Raw genomic sequence first — 19,122 nt, forward strand, 5'->3', positions numbered from 1 at the left:
TCACTATCCATCATGTGTGATCAGCCAGTAACGTCCAATCATAAAGAGGGCATCAAGAGGTTAAACCTCATCTTGAATCTGAATTCCTAACACAAAGGATGCATAAATAACCTCTCCACCACCATAGACGCCCGGAATAAAGGGTAGCATGTGCGATGCGTTTAGGTTCGATACGCGGTAATGTATTCTGCAATTTATTTAACGACTGAATATTGCAACTCTGACAACATATTCAAAAGAGACTGACAATGAGAAGAGGTAACTTTCCAAACCAGAGGCGTAGTATGTAACATTACATGCACAAAGGCTGCACAAAATGGAAACGGATTCCAGGAAGGGAAGAATTAAAGGGGTTTTCCTTGCACCACCCCCCAAAAAAGAAAAAAAAAACACATTGGGGATGGCTGGGTATAGTGTGTGAGTACAAAAGAAATCTGGGGGAAAAACTTGTGCGTCTCTGTGCCCGCTAATTTTGGTTCCAGCCTGCTTGGATGTGTGACATGCTGATTCCAGGCAGTGGTGATGTGCGGGGACCCGAAGCAGCAAGGACAGAGAATGAGCGACTAGAGCAGGCGAGTTCCGTTTTTTTTTTTTTTTACTCACACACCACCATACCCAGCCATCCCCAATTTCTTTTAAAGGACGACCCTTTCAGCTTTCCTTCTCTTTAGGACCCGCATCATATGCATTTTTGCTAATTTTATTTTCAGCAATTGTATGATCTGGAGATCCATAAACGGGGCAGATTCAGACTAATCGGTCATTTTTTGCATTGGCTTTTTGAGAGTAATGTGATTTAAAAAGAACTTCATATCCTGTTTGTTTCTGCCCTTTACAAGGCAAGGTCCATACGTGGCACGTTGCTATGGGCAACTGCTCCACTTTTCAATTGCGCCTGTTTTCAAAAATGTCTCCAAAATGTGTCCATAGAGAAGTTCATGCAAATGACAAAAACTGCCAAGGAAAAAAAAGGTTCTAACTGTTTACACAAATGGGTCGGGTCATTATAGGGAGTCAGTCACTGGCAAAATTGGTTTCAAACTAAACATACCACCATGTGGGGGAGGTGCTCTAAGACACAACCATGACTTTCTTGTAGAAATCCAGTCCTCTAGTCCTAGGCTTTCAGTGCACAGTGGGCGGGACTGCCGTCAGGTGCACCTGGGGCCTAGCTCCTCCTCCTCTTATTTGAGTGAGGCAGTGGCTGAGGTTTCAGGGCTGGCATCGAAGGTGCAGGGGAACCAGTTGCACCGAACGAAGTGGCTCTGCCCATGGTGCATTGAAAAACTTACACGCATTAAAAAAATAAAAAAAAACATTTCTCAGAATTCTTTTTTTTTTTTTTTCACCATTCTGGCTAATAGGAGAGTGAAACCGTTCCATACTAGGCTACCCTTACATAGGACAGCATATTCATGTGACACACCCGCTTTAATAGTAGCACAGCACGCAAACCCGTTTGTATGCTCATAATTGTAGCATAAAGCCATACAACATCATAATCTACAAAGAGGCAAAAATGCTAGAAAAAAAGAACCTGGAATATCACACTGGAAAAGTAAATGAAAAAAAAAAAACCTGCAATAGCATTAGTTCAAGAAAAAGTGGCAAATCCCCACCCAAGGCGCACAGACAAGGCATGAATTTTAGTCTTCAACTGCATGGTGTAAGCAGTATGCTACTGAAATGCTGCGTGTGAACATAGCCTAAAATCCTTTACCTGTGCTTCATAAAAATAAAACAGGAATTATTATATCACCAGAAGAACTTAATGTAAGCATTGGTGTGCATGCGGAGTAAGTAGCAGAGGTTCTAGAGAAGGGCAGCTACATGCATGGCATAAGAGAATGCTTACCACGTGGGTAGATTTGCAGAGGCTCAATCAAAAGGCTGCCACCCTGCTGCTCCAGGACCATGTTGCAGTACTGCAGGGAAAAATGAATAACAATATAAACAACTAAGTCCTCAAAAACCAGGGTGTAAACTCAACCACAAGAGTCAGGCATATAAACGTGTGATGTGTCGCACAGCCACCAATCTCCATTTGACAAGTTGTCATCGGCGCCTGTACTCACCATTTCTGTCATACTTACCACCGCCCCAAGGCATCTTCATACTGTCTGCAATGTCAATCAACACAACCAGTCACTATGCAGGACAGACACCATAATAGTAATTTCGGTTCTCAAAATGTTGGATAAAAGAGTTTATCCCGTGAAAAACATGTCACTTTTCCACAGGATAGGTGACAAATGTATGATCACCATTCAGGAGAAGTTGAAAAGAGCGGTGGTCACACACATGTACCCTGCTACTCCATTCACTGTCAACGGGACTGACTGGGAAAGCCAATCGCTGTCTTGATCTGTCTTAGTGCCTTAGACTTGGATTAGAGCTGCACCACTCCATTCAAGGTGCTTCTAAATGGGACGCTTAGGACTGCTCTTGTAGTGATCATACATTTATCACCTTCCTTGTGGATAGGTGAAAAATGTTTTTCTTTGGATAACCCCTTCAAAGAAATGTTACTGTATTGATATTTATAGCACAAAACAAGGCTAGCAATCAGCTAGGCTGGTATATATCTGCATGATCACTCAACAAACTTGTGATCAATAAATGTAGACCTCAAGCTCAAGAACAGTCCACAATACCAGTGAACACGTCTATAGATATTATTAGTATTAGGCTATAATTTTCATTCCTTCATCCAGGTTCAGATCGCCTGATAATCAGTTTTTAACCTGCCTCTAGTTTGAGACTTTTCTCATGTGGACATGTACCGCCGAGTAATACATGCTGAATGTGATGTCCGTGTGTCCAGGATGCTGCTATCTTCACTAGCTGTAATGTATCAGCACAGCTTCATTCCAGGACTAAATTGCCTTTCTACATAAGGGATCTCTTCTCTCTTCTAACAGACACTGATGCTGAGGATTGTGTGATTTTCAATCCCTCTACAAAAGTCTACCATGGGTTCTCTCCTCTCTCTGTACAAAGCCTGCGTGATCCCTCTCTCCCTGCTGACTGCTGCATAAGTGCAGTCCTCCCTATCTATACTTTGCCCTTCCTTAAGAGATGAGCGTTTTTCTCCCTCTCCACACTCTGATCTTCCATGTACAATGTCCTTGATGCTATTTCGAATACTGAGAGGAGGAGCAGAAAAAGTTATCACAACCAGTAGCAGTGTGATGTCAGATTCCTGTCTGAAGCAGCAAAACAGCCAGCTATGTACAGAAGTGGAAAAGACTCTACAACAGAAAAAGGGTAGGATATTTTTTAAAGATGCTCATTCTCGCAATTAGGGTGCAAATGAACAATAAAATAAAGTTAAGGCAAAAGTCTACACTTTATGTCTTTATGCATTATACAAAAGAAGATGTGGGTACATTTCAGAATGGTTTATATACAGTGCCTACATACTGTACTTCACACACACATATATACCGTATTTATCGGCGTATAACACGCACTTTTTCCCCCTGAAAATAGGAGGCAAATGATGTATGCGTGTTATACGCCGATATAATGTTAAAAAGCCATGTTTTTACATACCGGAGGTATAACATTAAGACGGCGCAGCGCCTGCGGCAGCTCCCTCCTCATGCGCCGCCTGTCCCAGCTCCCTCTGTCATGCGGCGCCTGCCCCAGCTCACTCTGTCATGCGCCGCCTGCCTGTTCATTCATAAAGTGAGATAAGCAGGCAGGCGGCGCATGAGGAGGGAGCTGGGGCAGGCAGCGCATCAGGAGGGAGCTGAGACAGGCGGCGCATGACCGAGGGAGATGCCGGTCTGCGCCGTCTTAATGTTATACCTCCGGTACTACAGTAAGTACCGTACAATTAGATATAGAGTCAGATTGAATGTTTAACAGTTGCGGGGCCCGGTGTATTAGAGTAGAGTCACTGCACCGGGCCCCGCCATGAGTGTCCCCGCCTCCTCTCTCCACACTGATCCATCTGATGGGGGATCTGTAGATGACACTTATGGGGATCTGTGGATGACATAAGTGTCATCCACAGAGCCCCATAAGTGTCATCCTTTTACATTATTTACCTTATAAGTGGTATTAATATTAATAAAAAAAAGTTCTGAGCTACCCTTTTTTTCCTGAAATTTCCCTCTTAAAATGAAGGTGCGTGTTATACGCCTGTGCGTGTTATACGCCGATAAATACGGTATTTACAGGTATACACACACAGTGGAGTCACATTATTATGACCACCAGCTACTATCCAGAGTAACTGCCTTGTGCAGTATGGACAGCAGGTAGAGGAGCGGAGAGTGAGTCAGTAAGGTGCTGGTAGGTTGTCACCATTATCTGGATCCATGATGACTGCAGTGCATCCCACAGCTGCTGGGGGGTGCCTGGGGAAGGATCCATAGAGTGAACATGACAATCAAGGTGGTCCCACAGATGCTCAGTTGGGTTCACGTCTGGGGAATTAGGGGGCCAGGGTAGTACTTGGAAGTCTTGGTCATGCTCTTCCAACCAATGTCAGACATTTCTAGCCATGTGACATGTTGCATTGTCTTGATGGAAGATCCCATCCTCCCCAGGAAAGACAGTCAGCATGTATGAGTGTACATGATCCAAGGATGGTTTCACACTCAAATAGGTTCCATATGGATAGTGGGCCCAGAGAATACCATGAAAACATTCCCCAGACCATAACGCTGCCACCACCAGTATGTGTTCTTACAGCAATGGTTGCATGGAGTTTGTTCTCGGATGCTTCTTTCCTGACACGCCAACGTCCATCCGTTTGATGAAGCAGAAAATGTGACTCATCAGAGAAGGCAACCCTTTGCCAATTAGTTGGAGGTCCAATTCCAATACTGCTGATGCAACTTCATTAGCAGAGGTTCAGTTTGCAGCCCCATATGCAGTAAGGTTTACTGAACTGTTGTTTTAGACACATCTCTGGTAGTCCCCTGGTTCATTTGGGGGATGAGCTGCTCCACTGTAGCGTGTCAGTCCCCCTTGCACACCTTCCTAGCCGACGTTCACCTCTCACATCAATGGCGCGTGGTGCTCTGCAGGGTCCACCACGTCGCTTATTCACACTGGTGATAATAATGTGACTCAAATGTGTATACATACAGTACTGTATAAGAATAGGGTAGGTGTGGAAAAAGTTTGTAAGGGTATCTGTCAGCAGATTTGTAATGACAACGCCCCTATTGCTTCTAAAGACTCATCTGCATTTATAAAAAAAAAAAAATCTCAGCAGTGTGGACACATATGAACACGGGACCAACACAGATGCTTTCAGCTGCCAAGCACACATGTAACAGGTCAGCCAGTGTCATAGGTACAAACCTGCTGACAGATGCCCTATAAAAGTAAAAATGCTTTAAAAAATAGAAGAGTTAGAGTTACTGTAGAAGTTTCTTTTTTTTACCAATGAACAGATACATATCCATCATGCAATAACATAAGGTAGTAGGCTTTGGATTAGCTCCAAATTTATTCTGCAGCAGAGCAAAAACCTAAAAACATCCAGCCAATGTCATTAAGAACTATCTTGAGCGTAAAGAAGAACAAGAAGTCCTGGAGGTGATGATGAGGCCCCCACAGAGACCTGATCTCAACATCATCGTGTCTGTTTGGGATTACATGAAGAGACAGAAGGATCAAAGCAAGCCTACATCTACAGAAGATCTGTGGTTAGCTCTCCAAAATGTTTGGAACAACCTCCCTGACAAGTTTCTTCAAAAACTGTAAGTGTTCCTTGAAGAACTGATGCTGTTCTGAAAGCAAAGGATGCTCACAGCCAATATTGATATGATTTAGATTTCTCTTGTGATCATTTACTTGGCATTTTATTAATTGGTAGAAAGAAATTATTAACAGTTAAAATTTTGAAAGCATTCTTACTTTGCAGCATTTTTCCACATCGACACAATTCTAACATTTTTGGCTCTATACACCACCACAATAGATTTGAAGTTAAACTAACAAGATGTGCTTTACCTGCAGACTGTCAGCTTTAATTTAAGGGCATTTACATCCAAGTCAGGTGAACAGTGTAGGAATTACAACAGTTTGCATATGTGCAAATTAAGTAATAGGACAATTGGCTTCTCAACTGTTCCATGGCCAGGTGTTTGTTGTTCCCTTATTATCTCAATTACAATGAGCAGATAAAAGGTCCCGCGTTCATTTCAAGTGTGCTATTTGTATTTGGAATCTGTTGCTGTCAACTCTCAAGATGAGATCCAAAGAGCTGTCACTATTAGTGAAGCAAGCCATCATTAGGCTGAAAAAACAAAACAAACCCATCAGAGAGATAGAAAAAAACATTAGGCCTGGCCAAAACAACCGTTTGGAACATTCTTAAAAAGAAGGAACTCAACGGTGAGCTCAGCAACACCAAAAGACCTGGAAGACCACGGAAAACAACTGTGGTGGATGACCGAAGAATTCTTTCCCTGGTGAAGAAAACATCCTTCACAACAGTTGGCCAGATCAAGAACACTCTCCAGGAGGTAGGTGTATGTGTGTCAAAGACAGCAATCAAGAGAAGACTTCACCAGAGTGAATACAGAGGGTTCACCACAAGATGTAAACCATTAGTGAGCCTCAAAAACAGGAAGGCCAGATTAGAGTTTGCCAAACGACAGCTAAAAAAGCCTTCACAGTTCTAGAACAACATCCTATGGACAGATGAGACCAAGATCAACTTATACCGAAGTGATGGGAAGGGAAGAGTATGGAGAAGGAAAGGAATTGCTCATGATCCTAAGCATACCACCTCATCAGTGAAGCAAGGTGGTGGTAGTGTCATGGCGTGGGCATGTATGGCTGCCAATGGAACTGGTTCTCTTGTATTTATTGATGATGTGACTGCTGACAAAAGCAGCAGGATGAATTCTGAAGTGTTTCGGGCAATATTATCTGCTCATATTCAGCCAAATGCTTCAGAACTCATTGGACGGCGCTACACAGTGCAGATGGACAATGACCCAAAGCATACTGCAAAAGCAACCAAAGAGTTTTTTTAAGGGAAAGAAGTGGAATGTTATGCAATGGCCAAGTCAATCACCTGACCTGAATCCGATTGAGCATGCATTTCACTTGCTGAAGACAAAACTGAAGGAAAATGCCCCAAGAACAAGCAAGAACTGAAGACAGTTGCAGTAGAGGCCTGGCAGAGCATCACCAGGGATGAAACCCAGCGTCTGGTGATGTCTATGTGTTCCAGACTTCAGGCTGTAATTGGCTGCAAAGGATTTGCAACCAAGTATTAAAAAGTGAAAGTTTGATTTATGATTATTATTATGTCCCATTACTTTTGGTTCCTTAACAAGTGGGAGGCACATATGCAAACTGTTGTAATTCCTGCACCGTTCAGCTGATTCGGATGTAAATACCCTCAAATTAAAGATGACAGTCTGCAGGTAAAGCACATCTTGTTTATTTCATTTCAAATCCATCGCGGTGGTGTATAGAGCCAAAAATGTTAGAATTGTGTCGGTGTTCCAATATTTATGGACGTGACTGTATATGTAGATTATTATATATTTTTTTTTTTTTACAGAGCCCTCCTCCAATGCTGGTAGAATTTTATGCAAAAGAGAAAAATTTACAGCATCAATATTTCTATTAAACCTTATAAAGCTGCTAAGCGAGTCATTCATGCAGAATTTTATAAGACAAATTGCTCCTGTATCTTCAGAGCATGAATTGAGAAGGGTAAATGCAGGAGTGAATTTCTATATTAGCACAGCTAACTAGACCATTATTTAAGACCTTACATAAACTTGCCAATGAGGTTTAATTTCAAATGACACAGAGACTATATTACTCACTCCACCACTAGCTTCTCATTCTTATAGCAATTATGCTTGAATACACAACTAACCTACATTTATGTGAATAATGATATTTATCAGCGAACCAATGAAGCTATGGGAAATGTTCTATTGTGGATCCATAGAATATAATGGCGGCTGGACTACGGGTCAGCATTCCAGCACCTTCACCTCCATTGAATTATATGAAGTAACTCTAAAAAATGGATGCAGAATGACCTCCTCCAAGCCACTATACTCAACAGTAGGATGGCATATCTAGACAGGAAAGGACTAAACGCCAATCCTATTTGTCAGAAGTAGTCTGGCAACTAAAACTTTAGACGCCAGTTCAGTTCAAAATAACCCGAAAAGTTAGGCACCATTTTCAATTTCTGTCTCCAGAGTCCATATAGTATGAAATATATCCAATGAAAGTTTAGTGAAGCACTCAGTAACTCTCTTGGTAACGCTCTGTTCCCACCTGCATTATGGCTTTGGTTTATAATGGGATCCACAATGCTGTGATAGATCCGTCACACGCCAACAAGGCCTGACAGACCGTTCCGATTTATTATGGGGCCTGTCAGGTTCAATCATGGTCAAGTCTCTATTTCCGTCAAACGTGATGGAGCCTCCAACACAGATGTAAATTCATCCTTAAAGGGGTTTTCCAGTATGTTAATACTGATAAATTATCCTCTGGATAGGTCATCGGTAACTGATCGTGGGGGTCCGACACTCGGGACCCCTGCAGTTAAGCTGTTCGAGAAGGCAGTGCCGAGGCCTTCTCGCTGCTTTCCCTAGGCTGAGTGATGACACGTTCATCGGTCACGTAGCCTAGACATAGAAATGAATGGGGCTGAGCACAGCCGCTATACAACGTACAGCATTTTGCTTGGTAAGCACGGAGAAGGCCGCGGCACTCACAGGAGCCCCTGTGCCTTCTCATAACAGGTGATCGGCAGGGGCCCTGGGTGTCGGACCCCCACCAATCAGATACTGATGACCTATCCTGAGGATAGTTCATCATCAGTATTAACATCTCAGAAAACCCTTTTAAAAGGCATATTCCAATTAGGACATTTATGACATATCAATAGGATATGCAATAAATATGTGATAGTTGTGGACCTCAGAGGTGGGAACAGGACCTGTCTAAAGAACAGGGCAACATAGTGGACAGAGAGCAAGCATGGGACTTCTGAAAAGGCTCAGAAGTGAACAGAGAGGACTCTGCACATGCATATCATGGTCTCCATTCACAGCGATGCCCCTGCCTTGAGATGGAGACCCTAACCTATCAGACTTTATGGCATATCCTATATGTTGAGATGTGACAACCCCTTTAAACTGCCAACTTCCTTTCACCAGTTCATCAAGATATGCATTTATTTCTAGAACACAAAAGGTAAACCATGCGGCCCACAACCGACCGGGTGTCTTCATAATGTCTTATCTTAGTTTACAGAATCCGAGGATACACTTGACAAGTAGACTTAACTTAGTGCAATCCCACCGGAATGAGAAGACTAAGCAGCTGACAGCCTGGAGGGGGTTAACCACCAATGAGGCGTAACTTTAAGTACTGCATAAAAAAAGCTGAGAAATTGATAGTTCATTTATCCGCCACCATACCTAATGCACAAGTCATTAAGAGAGATTATTCCTAATGTGCTGTTCACATTAAAAAACATCAAGCGAGACCCTAACCCTCCAAGTCATAAGAGATCATTTGTGTCTCCAGGACCTGACAGGGAGCTGGGAGACAGGCGGCTGGGGATGACTACACAGACACGCAGGTAAAGGGTAGACTAAGAAATGAAGCAGCTGAAGAAGAGATCAGACTGCAGAGTAACACACTGTAGTCTGCAAAAGTCGGATGGAGTCAACCTACTGCAACTGGGGAGGTCCTAACAGGTGCACAGCAGGATCGAATACGCGTAGATGAAGCCAGCGGGATATCATCGGTGTGTAGAAAGGATCAATTATGCTGAAACTCCATCGTTCAAGAGGCCATCAGAGAAGATCGTGGTCAATCCAGCTGAAAAATTGCCGTTTCAGACAACAGTTGTCTTATTTGTATAACCAGCCGGCCCTATTCACTTGAGAGTGGACGAGCTTCAGGTGTCTACACTGCGGGTGGCCGGGGTGCCACGGTGTAGGGATAAGCAATGAATGAGACACAGAGCTACTCACCTCAATCTCAGGACTGGTAGGTGTCCTAGAGTTCAGACTGATCGTAGTGATATGCCATCACTTTCTAAGATGGGAATATTCCTTTAAATGGGCTCTCCAGGAAAACAGATTTTTTTTGCAAGTGCCAACAGCCTCATACTTACCCGCTCCTGGCCTGCTTCCGGCACTGCATGGGCATGGTCACATGCTCTGCTGAAGTCAATAACTGGCTTCAGTGGTGACATGCTGCTTTTGGCCCCATCAGCATGTGACAATGCCCAAGCAGCCCCGGAACAAAACAAGCCAGGGACCAGAACATGAATGCAGCGGAGGACCAGAGCAGCGGGGAGGAAGTAAGGTATATATCTTGTATTTATGGAGGCAAGCAATAAAAAAATAAAAAAAAATCTGTATTCCTGGAGAACCTTTTTAAGGCTGCTTTTAGATGGCATTGATATCGCTTGTTAAAGGATTCTTAGTTTTGTTCTAAGAACAGAACCCATCAGATCAAAATATGGAAAGCTGAGGAGACTTCAGAAAGGGGCTGTCTTAAAGGGGCACTGGAAACGCGAGTTTAATAAACTTGATCTTATCTTTGAATATGTTAAATTGGACTGGCACTCTGTATGTGTGGTAATATGGAATAAATACAATGAATGATATAGTAAAATATAAGTGATCACAATTTAATTCATAAACATAATATAATACAATAAAATACACAATACAATAAAAGCATATATACGCTAAAAATTAGTAGATGGCAGCACTGGCATGTATTGATACCTTTGTTAATTCATATAATGTGGTTAGTATCTTGTAATAAGCAAAAAGGTTGGATAAAGTAGTTATCCTTTCAATCACATTAGAAAGTCCAAAACAATCCCATGCAGGTGTAAAGTCCAATAGTTGTATGGCTTGTGCAAAGGATTCAGCACAAATGTATTGGCTCCTAGATAGCGATATATAGCAGTCACTGAGATATGATACTCCAGGCAAGAGAGTTATATCAAATCTTACCTTGAGCCGGCTGGAGTGAAAACAAACAGTCACTCACGTGTATAATGCAGATAATCCCACGTTTAGAGGTTTATTGTGTTAGGCGCCGGAGCAATGTGGTCTATGGCATGCTGCGGTGAACGCTGGGATGGTGCGGTCTATAGCGTGTTGCTGGCTTGGCCGTCTGTGTCACAATGTGTGCTGCGTCCCACGTGGTTCGTGACATACCTCCAGTCCGGGACTTCAACAGAGTATAGCGTGACCTGGTATGCGGCAGTCAGAGTACCAAAGACTATGCTCGGCGAAATCTGGATAGAGTTGTTCACTGGAGCGCTCCAGTAGTTGCAAAGAAGGCCTTGATTCTGATGGGAGTATATCAGCTGGTTACGCCAGACGCGTTTCGGGGACCTCTTCCCCTTCCTCAGTGGCAGCTGATCTCCCAAAGTTTGGAATGAGTTTATATAGACTGCATAGAGAGACATAAAAGGTGGTTTGGATTCTCAATTCCAGTTTTTTGCTCTTTGTTCCATTTATCATAGGTACTTGCAAAAAGCGGTATGGATTTTCAATTTCAATGTTCCATTTATCATAGGTGCTGTTCTGTGCAATATTGATGCGATAATTTAAAACAGTTATTTAGTTAAGACTTAATTGAATATTTGTTAATAGAATATATTAGATGAATATAATAAATAAATGCTGCAATGTTAGTTTAAAACAAATATAAAAATATGAACAGACAAATACTAAACAGGTCATTAAATTGTTATATATAATATATAAATATGTATATGCACATATATGTGAATAGTTAAAATATGTATATCTCTATATATATATATATATATATATATATATATATATATATATACACACACACACACAAGAGAAAAATAACAGCATGTATATGTAAAATAAAAATAAAATAAAAACATATATTCGTGATATATATTGCTTGATGTCATTGAATAATAGCAGGACTATTCGGATATATTTGAAAGAAGAACTATATTGTTCGGACGTATTAAAAAGAAGGACTATATATTTCGGACATATTAAAAAGAAAAACTATATTTTTCGGACATATTAAAAGGAAGAAGATGGTAGAAGGGATGTGTGTCCGACTCGGAGGGAGAGACTCAGTGCTGATAAACAGCCTGACATGAGGCTCACCATCAGAAAACGGGCACACAACCCGTATCTATAAAAAGCCAAAAATTTCTAGGTCGGCGTTCGGACCCAATGGAATGAGACTCCCAAAGTCAAATATCAGACGTGATTCGGCCCTAGACATTCTATCTATATGCTTCCCTCCCCGCCAGTGTGTATCAATCTTTTGTAGTGCCATAAAAAACATACCTGTTGGGTCCTTATTATGGACTTCTTTAAAATGTTTGGATAGTGAGTGTTTTATATATCCGTTTCTGATATTACGCAGATGTTCACTTATCCTTGTTTTTAGGCATCGTTTTGTCCTACCAATGTATTGTTTTCTACACGGACATTGGATAAGATAGATTACGCTGGAGGAATTACACGTGAGAAAGCTTTTTACCGTTAGAGAGAAGGTATTTTGTGATGAAATTATGTCAGTAGTTTTTCATGCAAATTTAGTAGTTTTGCATCCTTGGCATTTTCCGCATCTGTAGAATCCTTTAAGATTCATCCAATTTCCAGTTAGAGTGGTTTTCTTAGGATTATATTTAACTGAAGGTGCAATTTTTAAGCCTAAATTTTGTGCTCGAGTGTATGTAATTTTTGGTTTTAATGGTAAAAATGAACCAATTATTTTATCCTGTGTCAGTAGGTGCCAATATTAGCTAAGAAAGGCTCAATAGCAGAGCCGAAACGTTGCACCTGGGTGAATAAAGGTTCACTATTTCTTTATCATTGGAGTGCCTCTCGTCTTTCCGGATTTACTTAACGGGGTAAGAAGCCTATTCCCCTTGGGACGTGCACCCTACCTTTTGTAATTTTAAGCACCAGTGCCGCCATTTTTTCTTCAACTATATATATATATATATATATATATATATATATATATATGTATATAGAGATATACATATTTTAACTATTCACATATATGTGCATATACATATTTATATATTATATATAACAATTTAATGACCTGTTTAGTATTTGTCTGTTCATATTTTTATATTTGTTTTAAACTAACATTGCAGCATTTATTTATTATATTCATCTAATATATTCTATTAACAAATATTCAATTAAGTCTTAACTAAATAATGTTTTAAATTATCGCATCAATATTGCACAGAACAGCACTTATGATAAATGGAACATTGAAATTGAAAATCCATACCGCTTTTTGCAAGTACCTATGATAAATGGAACAAAGAGCAAAAAACTGGAATTGAGAATCCAAACCACCTTTTATGTCTCTCTATGCAGTCTATATAAACTCATTCCAAACTTTGGGAGATCAGCTGCCACTGAGGAAGGGGAAGAGGTCCCCGAAACGCGTCTGGCGTAACCAGCTGATATACTCCCATCAGAATCAAGGCCTTCTTTGCAACTACTGGAGCGCTCCAGTGAACAACTCTATCCAGATTTCGCCGAGCATAGTCTTTGGTACTCTGACTGCCGCATACCAGGTCACGCGATACTCTGTTGAAGTCCCGGACTGGAGGTATGTCACGAACCACGTGGGACGCAGCACACATTGTGACACAGACGGCCAAGCCAGCAACACGCTATAGACCGCACCATCCCAGCGTTCACCGCAGCATGCCATAGACCACATTGCTCCGGCGCCTAACACAATAAACCTCTAAACGTGGGATTATCTGCATTATACACGTGAGTGACTGTTTGTTTTCACTCCAGCCGGCTCAAGGTAAGATTTGATATAACTCTCTTGCCTGGAGTATCATATCTCAGTGACTGCTATATATCGCTATCTAGGAGCCAATACATTTGTGCTGAATCCTTTGCACAAGCCATACAACTATTGGACTTTACACCTGCATGGGATTGTTTTGGACTTTCTAATGTGATTGAAAGGATAACTACTTTATCCAACCTTTTTGCTTATTACAAGATACTAACCACATTATATGAATTAACAAAGGTATCAATACATGCCAGTGCTGCCATCTACTAATTTTTAGCGTATATATGCTTTTATTGTATTGTGTATTTTATTGTATTATATTATGTTTATGAATTAAATTGTGATCACTTATATTTTACTATATCATTCATTGTATTTATTCCATATTACCACACATACAGAGTGCCAGTCCAATTTAACATATTCATTTTTTAATCCTATCTGTAAGGGTGATACAGTTTTCCTGGCCTAGAGCACCTGGTCCTGTTTTACATAAGAGTGAGCTATTCCTTTAAACACTTTCTTGATCTTATCTTTGTCTTTATCAGAAGTTATGCGCTGGTTTCACTCATTGAGAAGCCGTCTTGTTATGACAGCCATATAGTCCGGCTGCACGCTACTACCGCCTATATAATGGACGCAGATGGAGACATATGTTACCAGACACGTCACGCTGCGACCTCTATTGTGTAAGGCCTGCTTCACACTTGCTTTGTTGTTTTCCAGTACTGAGATCCGGCAGAGGATCTTAATCCCGGGAAAAATTGTTTCCATTTGGTCCACATGCATTCTGAATGGAAAGAGATCCGTTCAGGATGCATCAGGACTTCTTCCGTTCTGTGACTGGACATAAAACCGCTGCAAGCTGCGGTTTTGTGTCCGGTCATAAAAACTGGGAAAAACGGAGCCTAAAAATAAAAAAAAAGGATCTTTCACCGATTAACTTTTAATGTATTTAGTGACGGATCCAGTTTTCTTTTTCCATTTTGATTTCACACAATTACATCCTAACGGAACGGATGCTTTATAATGAGCAAAATCAAAACAGATCCGTTCAATTCCGGGATTGAGGTCCTCTGCCGGATCTCAATACCGGAATTAACAACGCAAGTGTAAAGGTAGCGTAACACTGCAAAATGACATCATGTCTGGTCATATCCGCTGCAGATATGGGGGAGGATGTGGCTCTTCAAGGAGTGAAAATAGGAGAGATCTTCTGATAAACAGATATTAGTAAGTTTATTAACCCCTTAGGGACACAGCCTTTTTACACCTTAGGACCAGGCCATTTTTTGCAAATCTGACCAGTGTCACTTTAAGTGCTGATAACTTTAAAACGCTTTGACTTATCCAGGCCGTTCTGAGATTGTTTTTTCGTCACATATTGTACTTCATGACACTGGTAAAATGAAGTCAAAAAAATTATTTTTTTTGCACAAAATAATACCTAATTTACCCAAAAATCTCAAAAATTTGCAAATTTCAAAGTTTCAGTTTCTCTACTTCTGTAATACATAGTAATACCCCCAAAAATTGTGATGATTTTACATTCCCCATATGTCTACTTCATGTTTGTAGCATTTTGGGAATGATATTTTATTTTTTGGGGATGTTACAAGGCTTAGAAGTTTAGAAGCAAATTTTGAAAATTTTCAGAAATCGTCAAAATCCCACTTTTTATGGACCAGTTCAGGTTTGAAGTCATATTGTGAGGCTTAGATAATAGAAAACTCCCAAAAATGACCCCATCTAAGAAACTACACCCCTCAAGGTATTCAAAACTGATTTTACATACGTCGTTAACCCTTTAGGTGTTGCACAAGAGTTATTGGCAAATGGGGATGAAATTTGAGAATTTCATTTTTTTGTCTATTTTTCCATTTTCACCCATTTTTTCCACTAACAAAGCAAGGGTTAACAGCCAAACAAGACTGTATCTTTATTGCCCTGACTCTGCCGTTTACAGAAACACCCAATATGTGGCCGTAAACTACTGTACGGCCACACAGCGGGGCGTACAGTGAAAGGTGCGCCGTTTGGTTTTTGAAAGGCTGATTTTTATGGACTGGTTTATTTACACCATGTCCCATTTGAAGCCCCCTGATGCACCCCTAGAGTAGAAACTCCATAAAAGTGACCCCATCTAAGAAACTACACCCCTCAAGGTATTAAAAACTGATTTTACATACGTCGTTAACCCTTTAGGTGTTGCACAAGAGTTATTGGCAAATGGGGATGAAATATGAAAATTTCATTTTTTTGCCTTATTTTCCATTTTAACCCATTTTTTCCACTAACAAAACAAGGGTTAACAGCCAAACAAGACTGTATCTTTATTGCCCTGACTCTGCCGTTTACATAAACACCCCATATGTGGCCGTAAACTACTGTACGGCCACACAGCGGGGAGTAGAGTGAAAGGTGCGCCGTTTGGTTTTTGGAAGTCAGATTTTGCTGGACTGGTTTTTTGACACCATGTCCCATTTGAAGCCCCCTGATGCACCCCTAGAGTAGAAACTCCATAAAAGTGACCCCATCTAAGAAACTACACCCCTCAAGGTATTCAAAACTGATTTTACATACATTTTTAACCCTTTAGGTGTTGCACAAGATTTAATGGAAAATAGAGATACAATTTCCAAATTTCACTTTTTTGGCAGATTTTCCATTTTAATATTTTTTTTCCAGTTACAAAGAAAGGGTTAACAGCCAAACAAAACTCATTATTCATGGCCCTAATTCTGTAGTTTACAGAAACACCCCATATGTGGTCGTAAACCACTGTACGGGCACACGGCAGGGCGCAGAAGGAAAGGAATGCCATACGGTTTTTGGAAGGCAGATTTTGCTGGACTGGTTTTTTGACACCATGTCCCATTTGAAGCCCCCCTGATGCACCCCTAGAGTAGAAACTCCAAAAAAAGTGACCCCATTTTAGAAACTACGGGATAGGGTGGCAGTTTTGTTGGTACTAGTTTAGGGTACATATGATTTTTGGTTGCTCTATATTACACTTTTTGTGCGGCAAGGTAACAAGAAATACCTTTTTGGCACAGTTTTTTTTTTTAGTTATTTACAACATTCATCTGACAGGGTAGATCATGTGGTAATTTTATAGAGCAGGTTGTCACGGACGCGGCGATACATAATATGTATACAATTTTTTTTATTTATGTAAGTTTTACACAATGATTTCATTTTTAAAACAAAAAAAGTTTTAGTGTCTACATAGTCTAAGAGCCATAGTTGTTTCAGTTTTTGGGCGATTATCTTGAGTAGGGTCTCATTTTTTGCGGGATGAGATGACGGTTTGATTGGCACTATTTTGGGGGTGCATATGATTTTTTGATCGCTTGCTATTGCACTTTTTGTGATGTAAGATGACAAAAAATTGCTTTTTTTACACCGTTTTTATTTTTATTTTTTTACGGTGGTCACCTGAGGGGTTAGGTCATGTGATATTTTTATAGAGCCGGTCCATACGGACGCGGCAATACCCAATATGTATACTTTTTTTTATTTATGTAAGTTTTACACAATGATTTCATTTTTGAAACAAAAAAAATGATGTTTTAGTGTTTTCATAGTCTAAGAGCCATAGTTTTTTCAGTTTTTGGGCGATTATCTTAAGTAGGGTCTCATTTTTTGCGGGATGAGATGACGGTTTGATTGTTACAATTTTGGCGTACATGCGACTTTTTTGATCACTTTTATTACCTTTTTTTGGGAAGTAAGGTGGGCAAAATTTCTATTTTATCATAGTTTTTAATTTTTTATTTTTATGGCGTTCACCGTTCGGGTAAAGTAACATTACCGTTTTATAGATCAGGTCGTTACGGACGCGGCGATACCAAACATGTGTAGGGAATTTAATTTTTTTCATTTTTAATCAGTGATAAATGTGTTTTTTGATTTTTACTTTTTTTTCACTTTTTTAAACTTTTTTTTTTACCCAGACCCACTTGGTTCTTGAAGATCCAGTGGGTCTGATGTCTATATAATACAGTACTGTACTCTATATAGGGTACTGCACTGTATTTTACTTACACTGAACAGATCTATGCTTTCAGCATAGATCTGTTCAGCACCATGGACAGCAGGACGCCTGAGCAGGCGTCCTGTTGCCATGGGAACCTTCCCCGTCTGCCACAACTTCGCAGACGGGGAAGGGTAAGGACTGGGGTGTCGGGGGGCTGTCTGGGGGCTCTCTCCCTCTCCCATCGGGGGGCTGCAAAGGCACAGCAGCCCCCCGATCGGAGAGGGAGGGAGCTCCCTGTGCTGTTAACCTTTTCCATACAGCGGTCCGTACGGACCGCTGTATGGAAAGGGTTAAACGGCTGACATCGCATCAACGATGTCAGCCGTTTATACCAGGGTGCCAGCAATGTGCTGGCACCCTGGTATACCCACTAGAAACCAACGATTACGCAATGGGAGGCGGGCGGGGGATCGCGATCCCGCCTGCCGCACCGCCCGCCTCCCGCACCGCCCGCAACCCTCCCCCTGCACCACCCGCCCACATAATATCATTCAGGGGTGCAGGGGGAGGAATAACATATATATTCTGGGCATTGTAAAGTTTCTGATCCCCGCGGTCAGGGACCGCGGGGATCAGAAACGGCAAAAAGCGCATCAAACCGCAGGTCTGAATTGACCTGCGGTTTGTTGCGATCGCCGACATGGGGGGGTCACGGGACCCCCCCGCGCATTTAGCCTAGGTGCCTGCTCAATGATTTGTGCAGGCACCTTGTTCCGATCACTGCCAGCCGGGCGGCAGTGATCGAAACAACACATGACGTACCGGTACGTCATGTGTCCTTAAGTAGCAGGGCATCATGACGTACCGGTACGTCATGTGTCCTGAAGAGGTTAAAATGATAGTTACATAGTTAATATGGTTGGAAAAAAAGAGATAAGAAATGCATTGGAAAATGATGGACTTAAGACTTACCAAAGCAGTCAACCCCTTTAAATTAAATTCAGAATCTCTTCGCTCACACTGTGCACTGGGCTTGTGTTCAGGGGGCAATTCGGATGTTTTTTAGTTTTTTTTAGGGTTCCCGTATATTGAGAAGGCTAGTATACTACAAGAACTCAAGATGGAAAATTTCCACTGATGTACGTATATCATAATATTGCTTACCAGGCTTTCCATGGAAATACTTACATATGACAACATAGCCTTCATCTCTTCGTCGCTCCTGACAGTAATCCGGTCACCATCTTCGTCTTCATCTTCAAAATCAAAACATAAGGTAGAATAGGAATTAAAGACCCAAAATACATTTATAG

At 41.2% G+C, this 19,122-nt stretch overlaps 1 protein-coding gene across 2 annotated transcripts in view; it reads right to left on the bottom strand.

Annotated features, from left to right (window-relative positions):
- Positions 1-19,122, bottom strand: part of MAP2K5 (mitogen-activated protein kinase kinase 5) — a 167,012-nt gene that overhangs the window by 141,552 nt on the left and 6,338 nt on the right. For both annotated transcript variants that reach the window (XR_006387787.1, XM_044279370.1), the window contains exons 3-4: positions 18,998-19,065; positions 1,856-1,925 (exon numbers count right to left, since the gene is read on the bottom strand). Coding sequence is in view for 1 of the 2 variants with exons in the window: in XM_044279370.1 (XP_044135305.1) it covers positions 1,856-1,925; positions 18,998-19,065 (138 nt within the window). In the remaining variant the exon portion in view is untranslated. The remainder of the gene's footprint in view (positions 1-1,855; positions 1,926-18,997; positions 19,066-19,122) is intronic.

The sequence above is a fragment of the Bufo gargarizans genome, chromosome 2, assembly GCF_014858855.1.
Source record: "Bufo gargarizans isolate SCDJY-AF-19 chromosome 2, ASM1485885v1, whole genome shotgun sequence".
In the NCBI taxonomy this organism is placed as follows: Eukaryota; Metazoa; Chordata; class Amphibia; order Anura; family Bufonidae; genus Bufo; species Bufo gargarizans.